The 20,605-nt window shown below is 45.3% G+C and overlaps 1 protein-coding gene across 1 annotated transcript in view; it reads right to left on the minus strand.

Annotated features, from left to right (window-relative positions):
• Positions 1-17,191, minus strand: part of GRAMD1B (GRAM domain containing 1B) — a gene marked incomplete at its 3' end in the record, with an annotated part of 30,580 nt that extends 13,389 nt beyond the window's left edge. The window contains exons 1-6 of the mRNA XM_009709125.1: positions 16,988-17,191; positions 8,983-9,003; positions 2,024-2,108; positions 1,040-1,143; positions 787-882; positions 234-314 (exon numbers count right to left, since the gene is read on the minus strand). Of these exons, the coding sequence (XP_009707427.1) occupies positions 234-314; positions 787-882; positions 1,040-1,143; positions 2,024-2,108; positions 8,983-9,003; positions 16,988-17,101 (501 nt within the window). The remainder of the gene's footprint in view (positions 1-233; positions 315-786; positions 883-1,039; positions 1,144-2,023; positions 2,109-8,982; positions 9,004-16,987) is intronic.
• Positions 17,192-20,605: the final 3,414 nt, after the last annotated feature.

The raw sequence follows: 20,605 nt of genomic DNA on the forward strand, positions 1-20,605 counted from the left end.
AGCAGAGGCAAAGTGGCATCTACTGCGTGTGCAAGACATGTCTGTACATAGACAGAATTCCAAGCGAAAAGAGAGAACTGCACCTGCTGTTACGTAGCTGCTCTGACTAAATACACGTGCTTACTGTCCCTACATCTTTTTATGCATATACATTAGTCGCAGGTATTATGCTTCTACATATGTTCATCACCTCCCTTTCATCCCACCCAACACTGAGGTGCTGGTCTCTGTACCTTGTCAAGGAGAGCATTCTGCCAGAGTCTGAACATCATCATGTATGTCCTGTCTCGAGCCCCAAAGGAAGTAAAAAAGTGCTGAATGGGAAGAGATGGAGAGAAAAATCAGTTCAGAAAAGGCCCAAAAAAGGGAAGAAGAAGAGACAAGTCCGTTTGGATCACTTTCCAGCTACAGCTCACAAAGAACTGAGGCAAGCCACACAGCACAGCTGCTCCGTTCTTGGGCACAGACCGAAGCTCACAGAGGCCTCACAGATAGGCTGAGTGCCTCTCACCCAGGGAGCAAGTCTGAGCATAGAAACAGTTCCATTAGAGATGTGCTACTATTTAACCCGATCTCCTACCCAGCCCCACACCCCACATACAAGCTACGTGTGTTCTGGACACAGCCCAAGGTCTGCAGAAGCTCTGCATCCAGCCCTTTTCCCTTGGTGCTTCCTCCCAGGTAGCACAAGCAGGCAGTTTGGAAAATCCCTGCAACACACCTATATTCCCCTGCCCCTGACAGCCATAAGGGGTGGCCCCAGAGGTGGAAGCTTCCCAGATGTACCTTTTCAGTGTCAGTGCAAACTTGGATGGCATTAGGAATGAGCCGTGCTGTTTTTTCCTTGGTCATTGAGCAGATATCCTTCAAGCGAACTGTCAGCTACAGTCAGAGCCATGCAGAAAGGAGAAGACAGAAAAAGAACACAGGCAAAGAGAGACACTGATGAGAACGACAATGAAAATAGTGCTTTTAAAGCAACATCAGCAAATACGCTGACATAAAAAACATGCTTAATGCAGCAGTCTGACAGCCTTACCAGTGTCTCCCAACGGAAGATGTTGCTGTAAAAGCAGATCCAGTTTTCAGAGAGGTAGAGGCGGCCCTGCAGGAGAATGTCTCTTTGTAGCGCACATGAGTAATCTGTGGGTGGACAACAGATGATAATTTAGGAGCACCAAAAACAGAAGACAGGATAGCCTACAGGTAAGGACAAGCAGCAGTGGCAAGAGAAGCAGCTACTCAAACACAATCCTGCAGAAAGTCAAAAGCAGAGCCAGAAGGAACTGAGCCACAGCTGCTGCTCTGTCCACTGGGTTATGATTCCTCCCTGGGGCACATCACAGGCAATCTCGCTTACTGCCTGATGATCTTGCCTTATTAGCTGGTCATTCTGTAGCGTTCTATTACCATTTCCAGATTTTAATCTGTCTTTTCCTTTTCGCCTTCTAGCGCCATTGTTCATTTCTCTCCCAGTTTAAGCATCCTGAACAACTTCTATTCCTCTGCTAGGATGTGCAACTTTCAACAGTATGAGAAATGGTATGAGATCACCAATTACGTAAGATAAAAGAACAGATGCAATGCACTAGGCAGTCACTAATCAGCTGCAAGGCCAAAGCCTAAATGGATATGGGCAGGGCAGTCGTGTGAGTAGGGAGCATCAGGAATGTTAGAAAAAAGGGAAGCTCAGTGGTATGCAAGTTGTGACATGCAACCCTGACCAAATGAGGAAACAACTCAAACACTAACATACTGTCAGGTTTGCGGGAGGAAAACATGCTCCTCAAATCATGAGGGAACAGAGCCATAGCTGATACAAATCACCGATGCTCTCCCTGAAGCAAAATGAATGAAACCCATTAGAAATGGTGAGGAGGGGTTCTGTCTGTGCAGATACAATGGGCTTCTTCCTTGGTGGCAATCTCTTTGAAGAAGAAAAAGCTGCATACACGTCTGCTAGATTTCTTCCCCAAACCATGAGCCAGCACAACAGAGCACTGCACCAAGGTGCCGACCTTACCTACGATGAGGCGCTCCGTGTCAGGAAGCTGTTTGAAGAGTTTCCTGAAATCTTCATTCCGTTGTTTGTATGTTGGACTCAACACCTGCAAATAACAGAGCGCCTGTTAAAGACAGGGGCAGGCATGAGTACAGAGAAATGGAGTGGGAAAACAGGAACACCTTGGTAAGGAGAAGCGGGATCAGATGCACTTATAAAGCATGAGGCTAGGAGCTCCCATCACAGCAGGCACACAGATGGGAGGATTGGGGATTTAGTGCATTAAGTGAGAAGAAGAGGAGAACCTGACTTGGAAGAGCAAGTACAGAGTACAAGGGCTATACCCATATCTGGGTATAGCAAAACAGGATTGCATGGAAGCTGTGGCTGCAGAAGACTTTTTTCCTGTAATCCCAGACTGTACGAGGTACGATACATGCTCTGTTTGCAATGCATCAGTTAGCCGTCAACCCCCAGCTCTCCCGGGAACAGCAGAGCAACCCCAGAAAATAGACGATTTAGTACAGCTGCAGCCCTGCCAGAGGAACTTGAACAACCACTGTCATCAAGAGCTGAGGAATAATGCAGTCATCCGCGTTCCTCTCCCCATCCAGTCCTCCACCTGGCAGTCACTGGACATTCAACTACCCACTGGTATAGTGAGAACACTTCTGTGGAGCTCGGAAGAGGCTCTCGCAGGGACCCAACCATGTTTTGCACTTAATTCTGCAGACATCTGGCCTCATGGAAGGCCTCAGAGAAAACGGTGCTGTTGGCTGGAGGGAGACCAGGAGCTGGCTTCTCCCCGGTGTTTACTAAACTATAACGTGACTCTGTCCACGTTAGACCACCTCCCACACACTGTGCCTGTGCTGACAGCTGCTAGTAACAGCCAGAACATCTTCTGAAGGCAAAGTTGACCAAAACAGAGGCAGGTGCAAATTCAGGAGGCCCGTATCTCCCATCTAATCTGTCATGTTCTTTCTCCCACAAATGTAGGGAAGACGAAGTAACATGCAGTACAACCTTTTCTATCCCCATCTCTCCTCTCAACAACTCTCTCCTATCTCTTCCAGCTGTGCAATACAAATGTCCCAAAGCAGAAAGGTGGGCACACCTCAGAGCCTCCCAGCAAGGGCCCCCAAAATCAAAGTGATTATAGAAGGTAGCTTCTGTTTGAGAACGATGTTGGTGGGGTCGCAGGGGTGGGAGGAATATGAAGTTTATTTAGCATTAGCCTTACAAAACTGTCAAACGCTATCAAATCAAAAAAGGAAACACAGACAACCCCTCGCCCCCCAAAAGCATTCCCTCTTCCTCACACCAATTCATCAAACTAGAAACAGTATTTTTTAACAACAACTCAGCAGTTCAGATATTTGCTCCAGTCCTGCGGGCCCAAAGGAAAGTATCTTCTGAATAAAATCTGCTAACCAGCAGATGACAGAAGTATGAATTTTACTTACTAAACTTCTAGCCTGAACATCTGGAAAAGATCTTGGTCAGAGACGGGCTCTAGCAAGAGCCCAAGCCCAAGATTTCCTAGGACAAGCAGACAGGATGGGAAAGGAGGGGGGAAGAGAGATTATAATCAGCTCTGAGCCTTGGGTTCAATGCATTACAGCAACCCAACTTAGCAGTACAGTTTCCATGTGGAGGGGCGCTCCCCTTCCCTCCCCACAGTAAGGGATGTTCTGACCTGTCTAAAACCTGTACTACAACAGATGCTTCTGCTTAGCACCAGAACTTCTGTTACAATGATAAACAGTTCAGTTTAGAGACACTCACAGCTGGAATTTCATCTGATCCACAGCTGACATTTTCTTGCGACAAGTCAACAAGCCCCTCCAGGTCCCACAGCAGACATGGCAAATCCTGATCCAGCACAAGATCCCAGAGAGCCCCACACTCCAGCAAGGAATCCATAGTGTTCCCTCAGCACTTGCACAGCTCCCCGTGTTCTCAGTCAAACTCTGCTTTTCCTGTTCCCGCTGACACCGCTTCTTGTTTAGATTCAAAGTCGAAAGAGATACAGCAGCTTGGCAGGAGTTTATGTGCCTTCCCCTACTTTCCTGCTCACATTCAGGTCATCTGCCCTAGCAGCCTCTATAGATCCGAGAAAGGATTTGCCCTCCAGAGGACTGTTTCAAAAGTGGCTCATTAGGGTAAGCATGCTGGCGGGCAACCTTTGTGGTCTTCTGGTCCCCTCTCACCACCTTCTTGCCGCAGGCATCCCTTAAAGAAGCACTGCAGAAGTGCCAACAGCCTGAGCCGTCCCAGGCAGGTCTGTGCAAGGCATCTGCAACTCCCGATGGAGGCCCAATGCCCAGGACTGCCAGAGCTAGCAAATGAAATAGCTCCGACCACCAGGACCCCACTAGACCAGCTGTAATTCACAGATCTAGCCGCGGTTTCCAGAGATTTCAGCTGCTTTTTTTTTTCCCTCCCCTTTGAAACCAAAAAAGCAGTTATTCTTATTCCTTCAGTGACGGCCTCAGGCTCTCCTCTCTAGTCCCTCTCTGCTCTGAAAGGCAGCTTCAGTCTTTATTAACGTTTCTCATGGAAGTAGCCGGTGGGGAAGATACCAAAATGACTCGCACATGCTTTAAGTTACTGTAGCTGGGTAATTCTGCCGGCCAATGCCCTGCAGTAACCCAGGCTCAGCCCTGCCTCCCCGCAGATGTTTCCTGTAATGGAAAGTTGCTGGACAGAGTGTGCTGGGGGAGGCGCAGGGGGAGTAAGGAGAAACCAGTCTAAAGAATATAGCTATGAGAAATCAACCATGCGAGACCCACACAGTTAGAACTATTAAGGGCTCCGCTACTCCTATAGGTATCTCTGAGTCCCCCCAAAAAGCATAGGTCTTTCTACGTTTCATTCATTGGTCAGATCACTTTGGAAATAAAGGACAAGGGCTTCCTTCGGGCTCCAGCAAATGAACTCCCTGCAGATCCCAGGAAGATTGCTTGGAGCGCTGGCACTCCCTGTATCCCTCTGCCCTCCGTCCCCAGCCTCTCCATCTCTCTGCTCAAGTGTACAAATGCACAGGTAAATGCCCACACTACGACACCAGTGCTGCTCAGCCATGATGCTGAGTCTGTGGAAACAAGTACACTGAATAAAATCCTCATTCTCCCCAACAAACTGGGCACACACATCTCAAAGAAACAAAACCACAAAAACACCGACCAAGCCCCTCCAAAGCCACTGTTTCATTCCAGGGCCGGTGACTGCAGTTTGCTCACTGACAGAAGAACTGTCAAGTGCTCTGTCTGCTCCAATGCACCACAAAAGCGTTGCTGGTGCTAGCACACAGGTCTCTCCGTTTAGCCCTGTTTGAAGGAAGCAGTACATCCATTTGCCACCCCAAGAAGAGGAAAGAATAAACAAAATTTCCATAGCCTGGGAAGGACAGAGACTTAGGATTACAGACATGTGTGAGGTAACTGCTTACGGGATTTCTTCCAAAAGAAAAAAAAAAAACAAGAAGATGCTTCTGTCTACACACCCACCCACCTCCCTTTGCAGAGATGAATGGCACAAGCAATCAGAGCAGCTAACCTGGAGGTGGAGACAGCAAACATTAACTCTAGTGCAAACAGAGAGAGATGGGACAGGGTGGCACTGAGAAGGGTGGAGAGAAAAGGCTTGGTGGGGGAAATGGGGAGAAAAAGGTGACTCCCCATGGTACCATCTCTCTGTTAATACACAAACAAATCCTCCAACAGGAAATTTAAAGCAACTGTATTTTAGAACACTTGAAAGAGACAGTGAGTGTCTTCTCACTGTATTTTCCCCCCCCCCTCACTAACCACTCTGGGGCTATCCTGCACACAGGTGGAGAGGGGGTGGTTCAGGTAAGTTATGCAGAGAAGCTGTAAGACGGAAAAACTTCAAGCATGGTTGCAAAAGAGAAGGCAGGTGAAAGGAATGTGCGTAGAAAAACACAAAAGAAAGAAGTACAGAGTAGGGCAGGCCCTAGGATCTAAACAGGAAAATTAAAACCTCGTGGACAGATATAAATCTCACCTCTTCCCTAGTGTCAACTGTGTGTGCTCTAGCTTTTGAAGACCATCTTACTCTCTTTTTCAGCGTATTGCTCCGTAGATTCTCCTGATGCCTGGTGTCTACCAGCACAGGGATTACAGGATGCAATTTACAGAAGCAAGCCTTGCTATAGAGTGGCAGCTAGACATGCTGGAAACATATACCCTAATTTAGGAACAGTCAGGGAAGTAGAAGGATCAACAGTCCAATTGAGAGAGAAGTAGGCAGAAAAAACCTTGGCAGACTTGCTAGGCTCAGTGCTTCAACTGTACACTGACCTGAAGAGACAAAACCTAAGAGCTCCTCCTCCATGCTCAGAGATGGGGCCCTTCACCCAAAGCCCACAGAGGAGAACAAAGGAGATAGCTTTTACCCTTGGCAGCAAAATAGCTCATTTGTCTCTAATTTTAATGACATCTGCTGGGTGACAAATTCCTTCTACCAACTTGTGGAGCTCCTGCCACTCCCACAGCCAGCATGACCTCCTCCTTCATGTCATCAGGGAAGTGAACCACAAACTTCCCACCTCTCTAAGCACATCAGATCTACAGAGTAAGTTGCATCTCTTTCAGTAAACAAAATTACGAAGAAAGTTTGGGTTTGAGGTCTTTTTTTTTTTTAAATAAATTTTCAAATTCTTTTTAAAATAATAAATCCATTAACAATAATTCAACATGCAGACACACAAGTCCAAAGCAGACACACGCAAACTGCGTCCTGATGGCTAAGCATAGATGGATGAGGCCTAAACCACAGCGAACCAACAAACTGACTTTTACTCCATAAGACTAACAGTTCTTCTAAACCAGGGTCTCCATGTCTGCAGTTCCTCACATAAGGCCTGAGAAACACCTCAGGGACTTTTTCTTTCTACTGCTAGTGAACTCAGCCACCACAGTGATGGTCTGCTCTTCTACCATGAGGACATGAACACAAAGCAAACCCCGTAAGGTTGAGTATATTTATTCTCAAACTGGTGTAAATCTCACAGTGCACCTGGACCAGTTTGCATTTTTCCTCTGGAAAGCAAAGCAGAGAAAGCACAATAAGACCAAGAAAGGGCAGGTCTGCCAAACCAAGTCATGACCTTGGTTCACCCCTTTTCTCCCACTTCTCAATCTGGTAGGGATGTCAATCCCAAAAAGCACTGATAGGATCAAAAGGAGAACACACAAGGTGAGAGAAGTTGGTAGCATCTTAAGGAAAAAGTAGAGAAAAAGGAATCCAGGAGAGGAAAAAGGAAGGGTTCCAACTGGCAAAGAGGGATACAGTGCTACAAGGACAAAAAGGCCAGTTAAAAGCAGCAGAAACTGAAGTCACCTTAGAAAACTTGCATTCTGCCCACCAATGCTCTGGGGATCTTTGAGGACCGTGTGCTCTTTGAGGCAAGGACTCTACTTTTGGTTTGCGTTTGTACAGTGCCTGGCACCCAGGGCTGCTGAACTGGCACAAAGAACAATGTGGAGGGTGTTTGCTCTGAGCATAGTGAAGTTTACATAAAATGAAAGTGGGGGAAAGTAAGCAAAGGAAACTGTAAGGCTTCGTGAAGGGGTAGCCTCCACAGATTCATTTCTAGAGCTGCTCTCAGTGGGGAAAGGAACAGAAGAATCAGAATGGTCCAAATGCCAGAAAAATCCTGCCCGGAAGGAGATGGCAAAGAAGGGAAACTATAACAAGGAGATGCATTAGCAAATTTTTAACAGTAATAATACTGCCAAGTAGTATTGACTGCCTTCCTGGAGTTTGCAGCCCATCCATATTTCTACATTGCTGCTTTTATCTGGCCAGAATGTCTCTAACTAGAACATGGGTTTGGTTTTGTTTTGTTTTCTAAAGGAAAATAATTGGAGGGGAAACCACAAAAAATGCAGCCAGTGCTTACTCTCCGGATGTACTGTCTCTCATGCTGAAAATATATGGAGGAAAAACAAGAGAACAGAAAGATAAGATAGAGAGGACATGAAAACACAAGAGACCCACAGAAGCAGACCACAGCAGAGCATCATGCAGCAGGGTATGGATCTCAGCAGCTACAGTCAGAAACAGCTCTTGCATAATAGCAAGTCACCTTTAGCCATGGCCATAGATTCACATTTTTGCAGCAGCCTGGTTGGGCCTCTGCATCTGCCCAAACTGCCTCACTCCACATTCCTTTATCTGCCACTTCTCCACCAGTTTGGCCTACTGTGGTTTATACTTCATTCTTAATGCCACTGCCTCTATCCTCCTCTCTGCTTCTGAGATCACGTCTTTTCCTGTCCTTGCTACTATTCTTGTGCTCGTTATATACAGCAAGTCAGTCAGTCTGTCCCTCATGCCTCTGTCAAATCTGACCATGCAGCATCAGCCAAAACCACTGGTTCTAAGACAGTAACTGTTGCTGAACATGGGATGGCTGCTACATTTGCCTACTATTACTTCAGAGCACTCGAGGGATGAGGGTTCAACCGTGCAAAAGTGACACTGCGGAAATTTGCACGCCACCAGCTTTGTACCAAAACCACTGCCACTCGTGCTTGCAGAACAAAAATAAGATCAAGGCAGAAGCAAAAGATGGTTTGTGTTTCTGTGAGGTCAATAGAAAATAATTCCTCTCCTGCCCCACACCACCCTGAGAGATGCAAAGGGTTTGCACTGTGGGCAGCTCTGTTTGTCACCACATCAAGACCAACTGTGCTGGGAAACCGGAAGGTACAGGATGTGGACATCATCAGAAGAGTGACTGCAAAGACAAAGCCTTTGCTCTCTATCTCTGGCATCCTTTCCCTCAGGATGCCAGTCCTCCTTTGCCAGTTCTGAGCCATTCCATCGCCTCTTTTTGGAAATGGTCAGCATGCCCCAGTGCCACTGCAAAGCCCCTTTGCACATTCCCCCCCGCCCCCCAGGTACCCAGCCCATATTCACCCAGGGACAAGAGAAACTGGAGTACTTACATTATACCAACTCTGGCTTTTCTGTAAGGACAAAATAAAAGAGAAGCATTAGTTAGCACAGAGATCTTAGGATCAAAAAGAAAGATGGACTGAGAAACTAGGTCCAATCTGGTTTGTGTAATTAGTGAAGTCAAAGTGGGATTAAACGGAAGTATTCAATGGATTTCACAGTGTGGTCTAACACAGTTATTTCCAGTTACAGGAACAAAGAACAAATCCAGAAGCATGAGTTCATAATAGGAAACCATTCAGCCTGATGCGTGCATGTCCACATGCACGCATACACACATAAACTCACGCGCGCATGCTGTAATAATTTTTTGCAGAACAGCAGTGCCCGCTAGCAACGGAGGAGTTAATCATAACCATTGCCAGCCATTTCTTTTAGAGGCTTCGTTCTTCCACGTCTGCTGGCTAGGTTGCAAAAATCACATTGCATTGAACGGACCCTGTGCAAATAAGCCCTTGAAGAACTACCAGCAGGCAGGGACACAATTTTACTCACCAAAAGCCATCAGGCAAAACTTTCAATAGTATTTTAAATTTTAAAAGGGAGACACATACAGAGCCAGGAAAACTGCTGAAGAAAATCACTAGAAAAGCTAAGCAAAAAAAAATTTTGAGAATTTCAGTGCACAGTGTTTTGCATCATCTGTACATGTGATTTTTTTGTCCTTATCACGGCATTTCAGCTGGTTTGAGAGGACAGGCCACACGTCACATTGGAGCGTATGAAAAAGCTAGCTCAGCTTGGAAAGTCGCACTTGGCAATTTTGAGCTGGAGGTGAGATTTATCTGCAGAGAGAGGAAGAAACAAGCTTCACACTCCCACTTCCAAGCGGGCTGGCTTTCCAGCATCAGGACTCTGAGCAGAACTGGCAGAAAATATAGGCATCCCCCATTTTAGGGTGGATTTACCACAGGGCAATGAAGCTTGGGGCAATGTAGCCTTTCACCACCACCGGCAGTCATCTATAGTGCACATTGCCAGGCACGTTGTGTGTCAGCAACCACACAGCTGTGCCCGTACCCATCTCCCAACCAGCAATGACATGTCTACATTACACTTGGGGGAGTTGAGTCTAATAAGACAAGGACAGAAGCAATATTTCACTGCCTGGTTTTCTTTGAAATAATCATCTTGCTTCTGACCTTGGACTGGGAGTATTTTTCACAGCTTTGTACCCAGTTTGGAATATGAACCAAAACATACTGTTCTCCAACTTGTAACAGAGCCTGTGGAAGTTTCATTCGGAGAGTTAAGTTCACATTCACAGAAACCACCTGCACTGGGATAGCCCACAATAGGACCAACGACGTACAGGATGTTTACCATAGGAAAGTAAGTACAAAGTGTTAATGAGATCAGATTGGACCAAAGATTTCTATGAAGACATGGGGTTGCTTACACTGTTCGTTCCCTAGACCTCTCTGCTTTCAGTTTCCTATGCTCCCTATATGCCAACTCCAGTAGACAGCCTTATGGCATCTGGATCTCCTTCACGGAGCCAGTATTTCTGAAGGATCCCTCGCAACCTTGGGCATTTCTGCCAGTTGCACTGCACTGGTCTCTAATGAAAAACTCCACATAGCATATGCCACAAGCCAAAATACAAGTTTGACGTTAAAAAGAGGAACACGCCTAAGGCCTTTCCCCCAATCCTGGGGAAAGGACATGAACTGAAGAACTGAATACACAGTATGGCTTATCAGCTAACCAGAGGAATTTCCTCTTACGTCCTACACTTATCTATACTTGGCCATACCCTCCATTCATAAAGGATCTGGTTGAAGTCATCCTTCTCCGCAAGTAGAACACGGAAAAAGGCCTTATACGATTCAGTCCATATTAAAAAAAAAATCAGGGGAACTAATCTTAAACCATGTACACACCACCTTGTCCTCAGGAGCATAGGGTCTAAGACGGAGTGATTTTCCTGCAGATTTGTTTTGCCATCTGTCTGCCTTTAATGAGCAAAAGGCATAACTCAGAAATTCCTGAGGAAAAATATTCATAATCAGACTATAATTGGCATAAATAAAACAGAGACACTGCTGTCGCTGTGTCTTCTAAATCAGAGTGCACATGTTGTGGTGTCAGCACACTGCAACAGGATTTCATTCCCCTCTGCTGCATTAATTGCAGTAACTCTTTTTGCCCCCTCACATTTGAATTTCCCCAAACCACAGCTCCTCTGTAAAGGAACTCTGCAGCTACTCCTTTCTTAAGCTCTTCCACACAATTATACTGACATCCAAGCCGCATCATTTGCCTCCACCAAGTGTTCTAACTAAGAGGAGATTCCTTCCCCCGACTCCTGTTTTGCAGGTAGAACAGACTACAGGAAGTCCAAAGAGAAGGGAGACTACCTGAGCCCTTAAATCTACCTTAAATTTTATTTACCTTTTTGTTTTTAAAACTCACTGAGAATCAGAATATAGGGGGATATGAACTGTGAAAATCTAGAGATGGTATAATGGAGCAGAAAAAGAAAGAAAAAGGAAAAACATATTCTTACTTTGAGCAGGTTAAGTCTGTCATACTGGAAAAAGAAACCATAAGCATTAGAACTGAAAAGAGAAAATAAATAAGTAACAGAGGAATGGAGTTACACACAGAAGTGGAAAAGATGTAACTGATTTGCAGGGACAATGCTATAGGAGCAGACATCAGAGTTCACAGATACGTAGTGGCTGTAACCAGGAAGAACTTAGAACTTGAGAAAGGCGAAAAATGGGGTATTTTCTCCGAGCCTTTAATTAATATAGTGTTGCTTCTAAATCTTCATGGGTTAGTGATCTCACATTTGCATATATTGCTATGGAAGATTACAGCTTTACATCGCAGATGAGAAGCAGCGGATCACGCATATGAAGTTCAGCCTGCTAACTTGATGCCAACAGAAGTTTCCACCTTTCAGCATTACTGGGAGCAGGATCACAACTCACTCCTACATACTATTACTTCTAGGGGAACAGAAACCTTTTGCCAAGTGAATGACTTGCCATAGAGCTCTAGAAGTACCCCTAAGTCCCTTTTACAACTGCAGAGAGACACAGAACCAAAGCGAGGGCAGAGCTCAAACAGATTCCAGAGCCCTTTCTCCTGACCTGTGTACTTCCAAAACTTATGCTATTCATCTGGCTTCTAAATGCCCGTGGCTAAGTAACTCAAAGAAACTGATGAAATTTATTTCCAAATCCCTCACCCCAGCCCAAAGCAACCAGAATTTCACGATCTACTACCTAAAGGGGGATTATACCACCTAATGGGACGGGTAAATGAGACAACACAGCCAAACGCTTCTCATAATTGCACACTGAAAGGACAAGGTGCAACAGTCATACACTGCAGTACGGGAAATTCTATTTGGATAGAAGGAAAAAGACTGTTCACAACAAGAGCCGTTACGCACTGGAGTATGGGCTCAACAAGGCTGTGGGATCTCCAGCCTTGGAGTTTTGCAAAACGTGGCTGGCAAGGCTTTAGACCAACCTGATCTAACCACATCAGCCCTGCTTGGAGCAGGGGTTTGGACGAGAAACCTTCTGAGATCCCTTCCGACCTAAACTGTCCTACAATCTCCAGGGCCTACATCAAGATTCACATTTTCCTCTAACCTGCTATTTATCTTCAGCATTCGTTATTAGCTATAGACAGTGGGAAGAATCGGAAGGATTTGCAGCAGAGAGGAAATCGCTTTTATCCTTGGGCAAGAGCAAAAGAGTTAAAAATATGTATTTTGTTGGCTGCTAGCAAAAAGGGTTTTTTTACGGAGTTCAGAGAGCCGTTCCAGAAGCAGCAGTGTTTGCCAGTAAAAGGCTAAGGCTGACACAGGCCTGTAGGTGGTCTGGTCCATGCCGTGCTGGTGGACAGCACGGAAAAGCAAGGTCCAGAAAAGATTCCCTACGGATTTAATCCAGTGCTTAAAAACTCCTGGTGAAGAGCTCCCTCTGGTGGCAACACTGCGGCACGACAATTAACACAACAGGCAAAAGAGGGCAAGGGACTTCAAGCAGATCTGTCAGCAATTGTATAAACACAGCATCAAACTCATGGGCTCAAGCTGTTTCATTTCATTAGCGAGACAGGTTGGAAAATCAGACTATTCTTCTTGCAGAAGACGCGTGGGGAGAGGAGAAGAGGCTGAGAAAAGAGATTTTAAAATCTTTGTCCTTAACTTCTTTGTTCCTAACTTAACAGACACCATCATTATCTGCGTGGGGAGAATCAGGGGGTTTAGTACGCCTGAGATTCCTCACTTGTACCAGAGAAAGCCACCTTGGGAAGCACAGAAAAGAGATTTAGACCTCACACTGCTTTAGGCTCACCCTGCGCGCAGACCGTGGGTGAGCAGGTGTCCTGGTTTCGTGTGGGATAGAATCAATGTTCTTCCTAGTAGCTGGTATGGGGCTGTGTTTTGGATTTGTGCTGGAAACAGTGTCGATAATACAGAGATGGTTTTGTTATTGCTGAGCAGTGCTTACACAGTGTCCAGGCCTCTTTGCTTCTCACACCACCCCACCGGCAAGGATGCTGGGGCTATGCAAGCAGTTAGGAGGGGACACAGCTGGGACAGATGACCTCAACTGACCCAAGGGATATTCCATACCATATGATGTCACGCTCAGCATATAAAGTTGCGGGAAGAAGGAGGAAGCAGGGGGACGTTCAGAGTGATGGCGTTTGTCTTCCCAAGTCACCGTTACATGTGATGGAGCCCTGCTTTCCTGAAGATGGATGAACACTTGCCTGCCCATGGGAAGTGGGGAATGAATTCCTTGTTTTGCTTTGCTTGCATGCACAGCTTTTGCTCTACCTATTAAACTGTCTTGATCTCAACCCACGCATTTTCTCACTTTTACTCTTCTGATTCTCTCCCCCATCCCACCAGGGGGGGATGAGCAAGTGCCTGTGTGCGGCTTAGTTGCCAGCTGGGGTTAAACCAGAACCGAAGGGCAGGACACTCTGATGCAGGCTGGCACAGGTCACACCCGGGATCCTCTTCCCTCTGTGCATCAGCTACCTCCCACTGGAACTCATCTGAGGTCCACTACCCTCTTGTTTCTCTAACTGTCTTGAAGTTGTTGGGTTTTTTTTCTCTCAGAAAAGCAAGGGGCTGGCTGCAAGCACATCACAGTACCACTACGCATACATTTTACGCATACATCACTCTCTACCGATGTTCTTCCCACCAGTTCCTCTCCTAACAAACCTCTTCATAGCTTAGGCAAAGCGCCTCCAGCTTCCCATAGCCTAGCCATGACCTGTCCTGACCCACACCACTCTACTCACCAGCAATCCTTTCAGGACTCTCTGCTACTCCAGACCTGCATTTTCCATACATCTTCTTTCACACCTCGGTGGGACCTGAGACATTAGTCCCACAGTCCTCCTTTGTAGTTATCCAAGCTACAGTTACTAAGTGCAAGACAATCGGTCTAAAAAAAGACATAAAGAAGCTTCCAACAGACACCAGCAATCATGCAAGGTCAGGCTGGTTACAAGAAGCATTATGACCAAGGGAAAACAGTAAGCCAGCACTGTAGACTTCACTGCTCTCTGAGAACTTGCCTAGAATGAAATCTAAGGCATCAACTGGGGAAAGGCCAAGGCACTGATTTCGTGGATTATGAAGCCATCCAAGCCATTCTGGTTTTAACTTTAGTTGTACATATGTGGAAATGCCAAGAGCCTGGCACTTTGTCCAATAAGCATCTCATTTGCGTTTCTGATTTTTACACTCTTCTGAGGGTAGCACAGAGATGTGAAATCAAACCTCAAATGAGCTTATCTCCAATCCAAGCACCCACAGAGGGATCTTCTAAACATTAACTTTCAGAGCGAGCCCATGAATTCTCACAATTCATTTGGGACAGGTCTGTTCTAAAAGGTTTAAGCTGGGTTCATTTGAAATCACTGATCTTTAATATTTACATCACACAGGAAAATGTGCAAGGACAGTAAGCTGAGATCACTGGCCACAAAACTACTCTTCATCATAAAAAGCAGGCAAGAAGTTATGCAGATCAACTCTTGTTTCTGAAAGGCATAAAGTGAGAAGAGAGGAAAGAGAAGGGATTATGGTACTGTTCAGCCTACCAAAGTAGATTTCTCCCTGGCAAAGATAGCAGCTCACTTCAAGGGAGAGGGGAAGCAAACCTTAAAACAAAGGCTAAAATTAGTTGGAAGTAATTGAAGGAGTGCGATGAACAGGCCTGTTCTCACACCATGTGAGCAAATATTAATGAGATCCCAGTGATGTAAGTGAAACCAGCTTCTCAGCTACAGGCATCGGGCTGAGCTCTTGCTGACATTCTCGCAAGCGCACCAGGAGAATGCCTTACTGGGGTCACCGCTCAGTACCACAGGGAGTGTTTCTGAGTGATGAGACAATTCTACAGTGGGGGACAGGAGACAAAAAAGAAAGCTTACTTTGGAGAGGCGCTTGTGTGACTTAATCGGAGAGAAAGCATGCAGGAATGAAAAGAGAGAAATTAAGGAAAGAAGAAAAATTACCTCACAAATCAAGAGAAGGAAAACGCACAAACCCAACAGAAATCATTATATCCCCCCTTTCCTTGCGAAAAGCACCATGAATTAAAGTCAAGCTTTAGTAGTCAAGGTGTTGGTAAAAATCGCACTCCCACAGCCTTAAATCACAGCACTTTATGGGCCAGGGCAATCTCCGTAACTCCCCTTTACCAAGGACACCATTTCCCTGACAGAGCATCCCCCACAGTGGCTATAAGCATAGCGTGCCCTGCATCCTGCCTGCCTCCCATCTGCATGGCTTGCTTTTGGGGACAGGCTGCTGGCACCATAACGCATGAGGGTGTCATCCAGTCCGGCCGCCCTGGGGCAGTGTTTGTAAGGTTAGTGTGTGCACGAGAAGCAAGTCTGACCTCAAGGATAACCTCAGAACTGACAGGCCTCAAATGATTCAACTTGATAAAACCCTTCAACTCCCTCTTTTGAACTCACTCCCCCCTTAGTTGCGAGAGATCAGCTCAGCCCAGTGAACGCAGGCCAGTGAATCTTGTTTCCTCTGCTGACAGTGACCACAAAGGGGAGTGGATGAAGACTTCTCGTGTGCGTGACAATCCAGCAATAAATTGGGCAAAGATCTAACAACTCGTTTCACACAAGCCACCAGAGTTATGCCTGTGACACCGAAAGATTTCACCATTTCAGGCTGAAAGATTTCACTTCAAAAATCTGGAAAAGCACAAGTGCTCCTGACAGCTAACTATGTGATAATACAGCACTGACGTTAGGGTTATAATCAAAGGTTACGTTTGGCTCCCAAGGCCCTCATGTGTGTTTCACTAGGTCCCACTGCTCACAGAAAATCAAGAATTGCCAAATTGGAAACCCTCTTCCTCATTACAGCGAAGACAAGGGTGTTTCTAATATGGTCAAAAGACACAATACTTGTCTAGGGAAAATACCATCTACCCTGGCCAAGACAGTCATATTACTGCAACGACAGGAGGCCACGTGCAGAGGGCTGGCAAACTGGTTCTGTGCAACTTGAACCTCATCTCAACACAGGGCTTAGGCAGGGCTGGAGAAACACATAAGCCCTTCACAGGCTGTCTGCATAGAAGAACCTTTATTTGTTCCATGACCCTTCATGACCCAGATGACAAAAAGTAATTGCAACAGCTGGTTTTCAAGGTCTTTCTCAAAACCACAGAGCCTCCCAAGGAAACAGGTCCTTGACTGCAAAAAGGTCGGCCTACATAAGTCGTTATGGAACTGCGGTACAAGCCATCAGCAACTCATGGAATCAGGTAACTGAAAGTATAATAGAGTTGTGCCAAAGTCTGATCTATGCAAATAGCTCCCATTGAGAAGAATTTTCACAAGCATGATGGGGGAAGAAGAAAGAGAGTTAGCCAGAGAAAAAAAGGCACAGGACAAAGCCAGTGTACCACATTACAGAGTTTAGAACCGGGGACACATGCTCATCTTGGCCAAAGTCATTTGCTTACTCCTTACCTTGGAGTTCTTGGCCCCACTGCGGCCTGACTGAGAGGAACAGCTACGCTGTACACCCTGCTCTGGCGTAGAAGGGGATTTGTCTGATGAGTGGTCTGAGCCTTTTTCCACCATGGTGTCTCCTTGGGAGTCCTGCGGTGTCGGGGACCGGGAGCGTTTGCGCAGGATCGGGGAGCAGGCAGGCGTGCTGCGGTTTGAGTTACTGGCAGTACTGCAGAAAGAAAGAAAGAGCAGGGTTAATAATCTTCAGCTCAAACAGAAAACAACTGCACCCATGCCTTGAGGTAGAACGCTACCTGTAGATTTCTCCACTAGCACAGCAGACAAATCTGGCTTCCTGAAGGAATGCACCCAATGCCACACTTGGGACTTATGTCCCCAGTAAAATTAGGTTATAGACAGTTATTCACCAGTGGCAGAGGGAACTAAAACGGCCTGCCACTGTCCTTCTCCACCCACTCTTCAATTCATCTGACTACAGATGAATACCTATGAGAATGAACTCATTCTCTCCTGTCAGCTCTGAGAGTTTAAAACAATGATCTGAGCTTAGAAAACCTAAACTTGCACTCTAGAATATGGGAGGTGTCAGTGTCTTCTCAATACAGTCCCGCTTTGTTCCTCCTTTATTTTATTTCAGCAAGTGTAACTATTCTCTTAGGAAACACTCCATTAAAGATGATTAAAGATGGTCAAAAACAATGGGGTACTGGGAAGGGAGTCATGATGACAGACAATGCAGTCATGATTTCCTGCATCAAATCATCCTTTGCCACACCAGTTAGGGTTGGGTATGAAAATGTTTTGCTATAACATAAAACTTTGCACGATTTAAGAAAAAAAAAAAGTTCCCCTTTCATAATGGGGAAAAGAAAGGCTTTTCAGACTTTTGTGGAAATTGTGAAACATTTAAGGGAATACAAGTTCCCATCCCGTATCTTCAGCAAATGCCCTAACAACTACATCAGAAAGCTAGTCACATACCTATTTATACCGAACAGGAAAACTCAGATTTCCTCACTGTTCATTCTCTTTTGATGCTTCTTCTTCCTGCCAGACTCTTCAAAATACCACACACTACATCCATTTTTCCCTACGTAACTCATTTCCTTCAGCAATCAAATCTATTTATGACCGGCCCAAACATCTTTGAGGCCTTTCCAGCTGGTACTGTTCAACTCTGCAACCTGCAGGTGACAGTGGAACCTGGGCAGATCCAAGGATGAACTCTGCACTAACTTTGCCATCCTGAGTTGTGATGGTACCCTGGTATCTTCTGAGCATTAGAAAGCAGGTCACATCTGAGTGACAGAAGAGCAGGCAATAGAAAAAGGATGAGGGAATTACAACTGTAAGGGGCGGAATTCAAGATGCTAGTACAATCAAACTCTTAAGGGCTATAATTTAAGCCCAATTATATATAGGAAACTGAAGTTTGCTTCTCACAATGGGACATACAGTCAAGGTAAAATGGATCATTTCCTTTCCAAAAATCTAGAAAAGGTGAATACATGCCTGAGGTTTCATTAGTTCTCAGATAAAAATCATATCCCACCTCTTACCTCTGAAGACGCCAAAAACATTTTACAAATGTTAGTTAGCAGATACAGGTAGATAATGTAATATACTCCTCCAGTGGTTATCAGGTTTAGCTTGGTTTGGTTTAGTACGGATGAACTGGTCTCATAAATTATCCTCTATTTGGTGACCGCTTGTGTTAACACACAGGTGATGAAACTTTCCCTCAACAATTTGCAGAAAGCATACAACAAAGTTGCTTATGCAAACATTAACAGAATCAAATTCCATACTCATACATGCAACAAGCTTGCAAACTGGCAAGAACAGTAGCATGGCACTTCACAGAAAACCCTTAGAAGATATTTTCAAGAATATAAAGTCTGGAAGCTCATATAGATAATGAACAGGCTAGAGAAAATGAGTTTGCAAAATATTCTGTAAGCAGCAACAAAGATGGACTAAATTACAGACTCTGCTCTGTTACCTATTTCTACTTAATAGACTGAGAATCATATAAACATAGAATAATGAAAAGTTGCTTGTTCAAACGCCACCTAAACACCAAGTTAGCTCCAGCGCAAAGACCAGCAGAGTAATTCCTCCTCCCTTAGCTTGTTTCTTCACGGTTCACACCTAACAATGGCAGATCTCATGAGCAAAATATGCCAACAGCACACCACGTCCTCCCTCTCTCTGCTCAAGACACAGGAGTACCGAATACCAACTACATGTACAGCACACCTGTAGCAATATTCAAGCTTTAATCCCTCCAAATCATATTTAAAACAAAACACTGAGCAAAAGATGATCTGGACCACCCTCCCAGCAGCATTGCCTGCAACGTCTATCATGAAGTAAAATTACCAGGGTTTTTTGTAGCTTATTGAAATGTACAAAAGTAACAGGTTTGTTCACAGATTCAGCTGATCCAGTTAAAGCGGGTATTCCACATTTTCTGTCCTCCTGTTGCTCCTTCTCCTGGCTAAACTCAAGACGTACACACTTTTTTAACAACCCAGCACAGTTGCATCTAGTGTACCAACTACAATCAGCAACTACATGCATGTGCAGAAGGTGCTGTGCAAATGGTACTAAGACTTGAGGTTCATCACCCATGCTTCCAGAGATGGAAATGGTTTTGAATGGCCATTCCTACAGTTAAGAACTGTAAATTCGGAGGCTGTATAGCTCCTGCTTACGCTGTGTTACCCCTTATCTGGCATTACGTCACATTTCCTAAATCTTGCCCCTAGCATGCTTGGTTCAACACAAACTGGTTTATGTAAGAGGTCCTCAGAAATAAACAGCAAGAATTTGAAGCCAATGTTCCTGACTCACATACCACTGCAGTAAATTTGTTCAAACAGACATACTCGTTTTTCTTTTAGAGCTCTACGAAACCTGAGTTTATTATGCACGATCTCTTTCTCATTTTCAGTTCATGTGAGTTCATACTCACAGGTTTCGCTTTGAGTTTCCACTTCAAGCAACTCTATGAAGACCATGTCAAATTCAGTCAAGGTTCTGCTTGCTTTCAGGTTACAGTTATGAAGGAGCACTGAGTTTTTACTGCTTCTAAAGCAAAGCACAATATAGCCAGGTCAAAACCAGGGCACAGCTGCACCATGTGCACGTGAAACTCAGATGCAACCCCCTAAAAAGTTCGGTACTGTTCTACAAATTGTAGTCATATGACAAATGAGACGAATTTTGCCTTTTGTGGACTGCAATAAATACTTTAATACCAGCTCCAATATACACTCACTCACACACAGGCATGGAAGGTACATTCTCAGTTTTCACACTCTGAGCACACACATGCTCCAAAACTGGCTTAACACGCCTAGCACAGATCCTGCTAAGCAGCGTGCCGCTATGGAGGCCAATTCAAGCTAATCGCTCACAGTATTACAAAGCTCCTCAGGTGGGTTTTTCAGTCATGGCTGAGTGACCCTCACTGCTGCAGCTACACAGGAGCAGCATCAGCACTTACAAGCTTAGAGCTGGCATGTGTACGTCTGTCCAGGCTCACTTCACACTACTGTAGCCATACGTTTCGGTGTCAGCTCTGCCAAGCACTATGTCAGGCAGACTCTG

This window comes from Cariama cristata, unplaced genomic scaffold (genome assembly GCF_000690535.1).
Source record: "Cariama cristata isolate BGI_N322 unplaced genomic scaffold, ASM69053v1 scaffold29291, whole genome shotgun sequence".
Taxonomy (NCBI): Eukaryota; Metazoa; Chordata; class Aves; order Cariamiformes; family Cariamidae; genus Cariama; species Cariama cristata.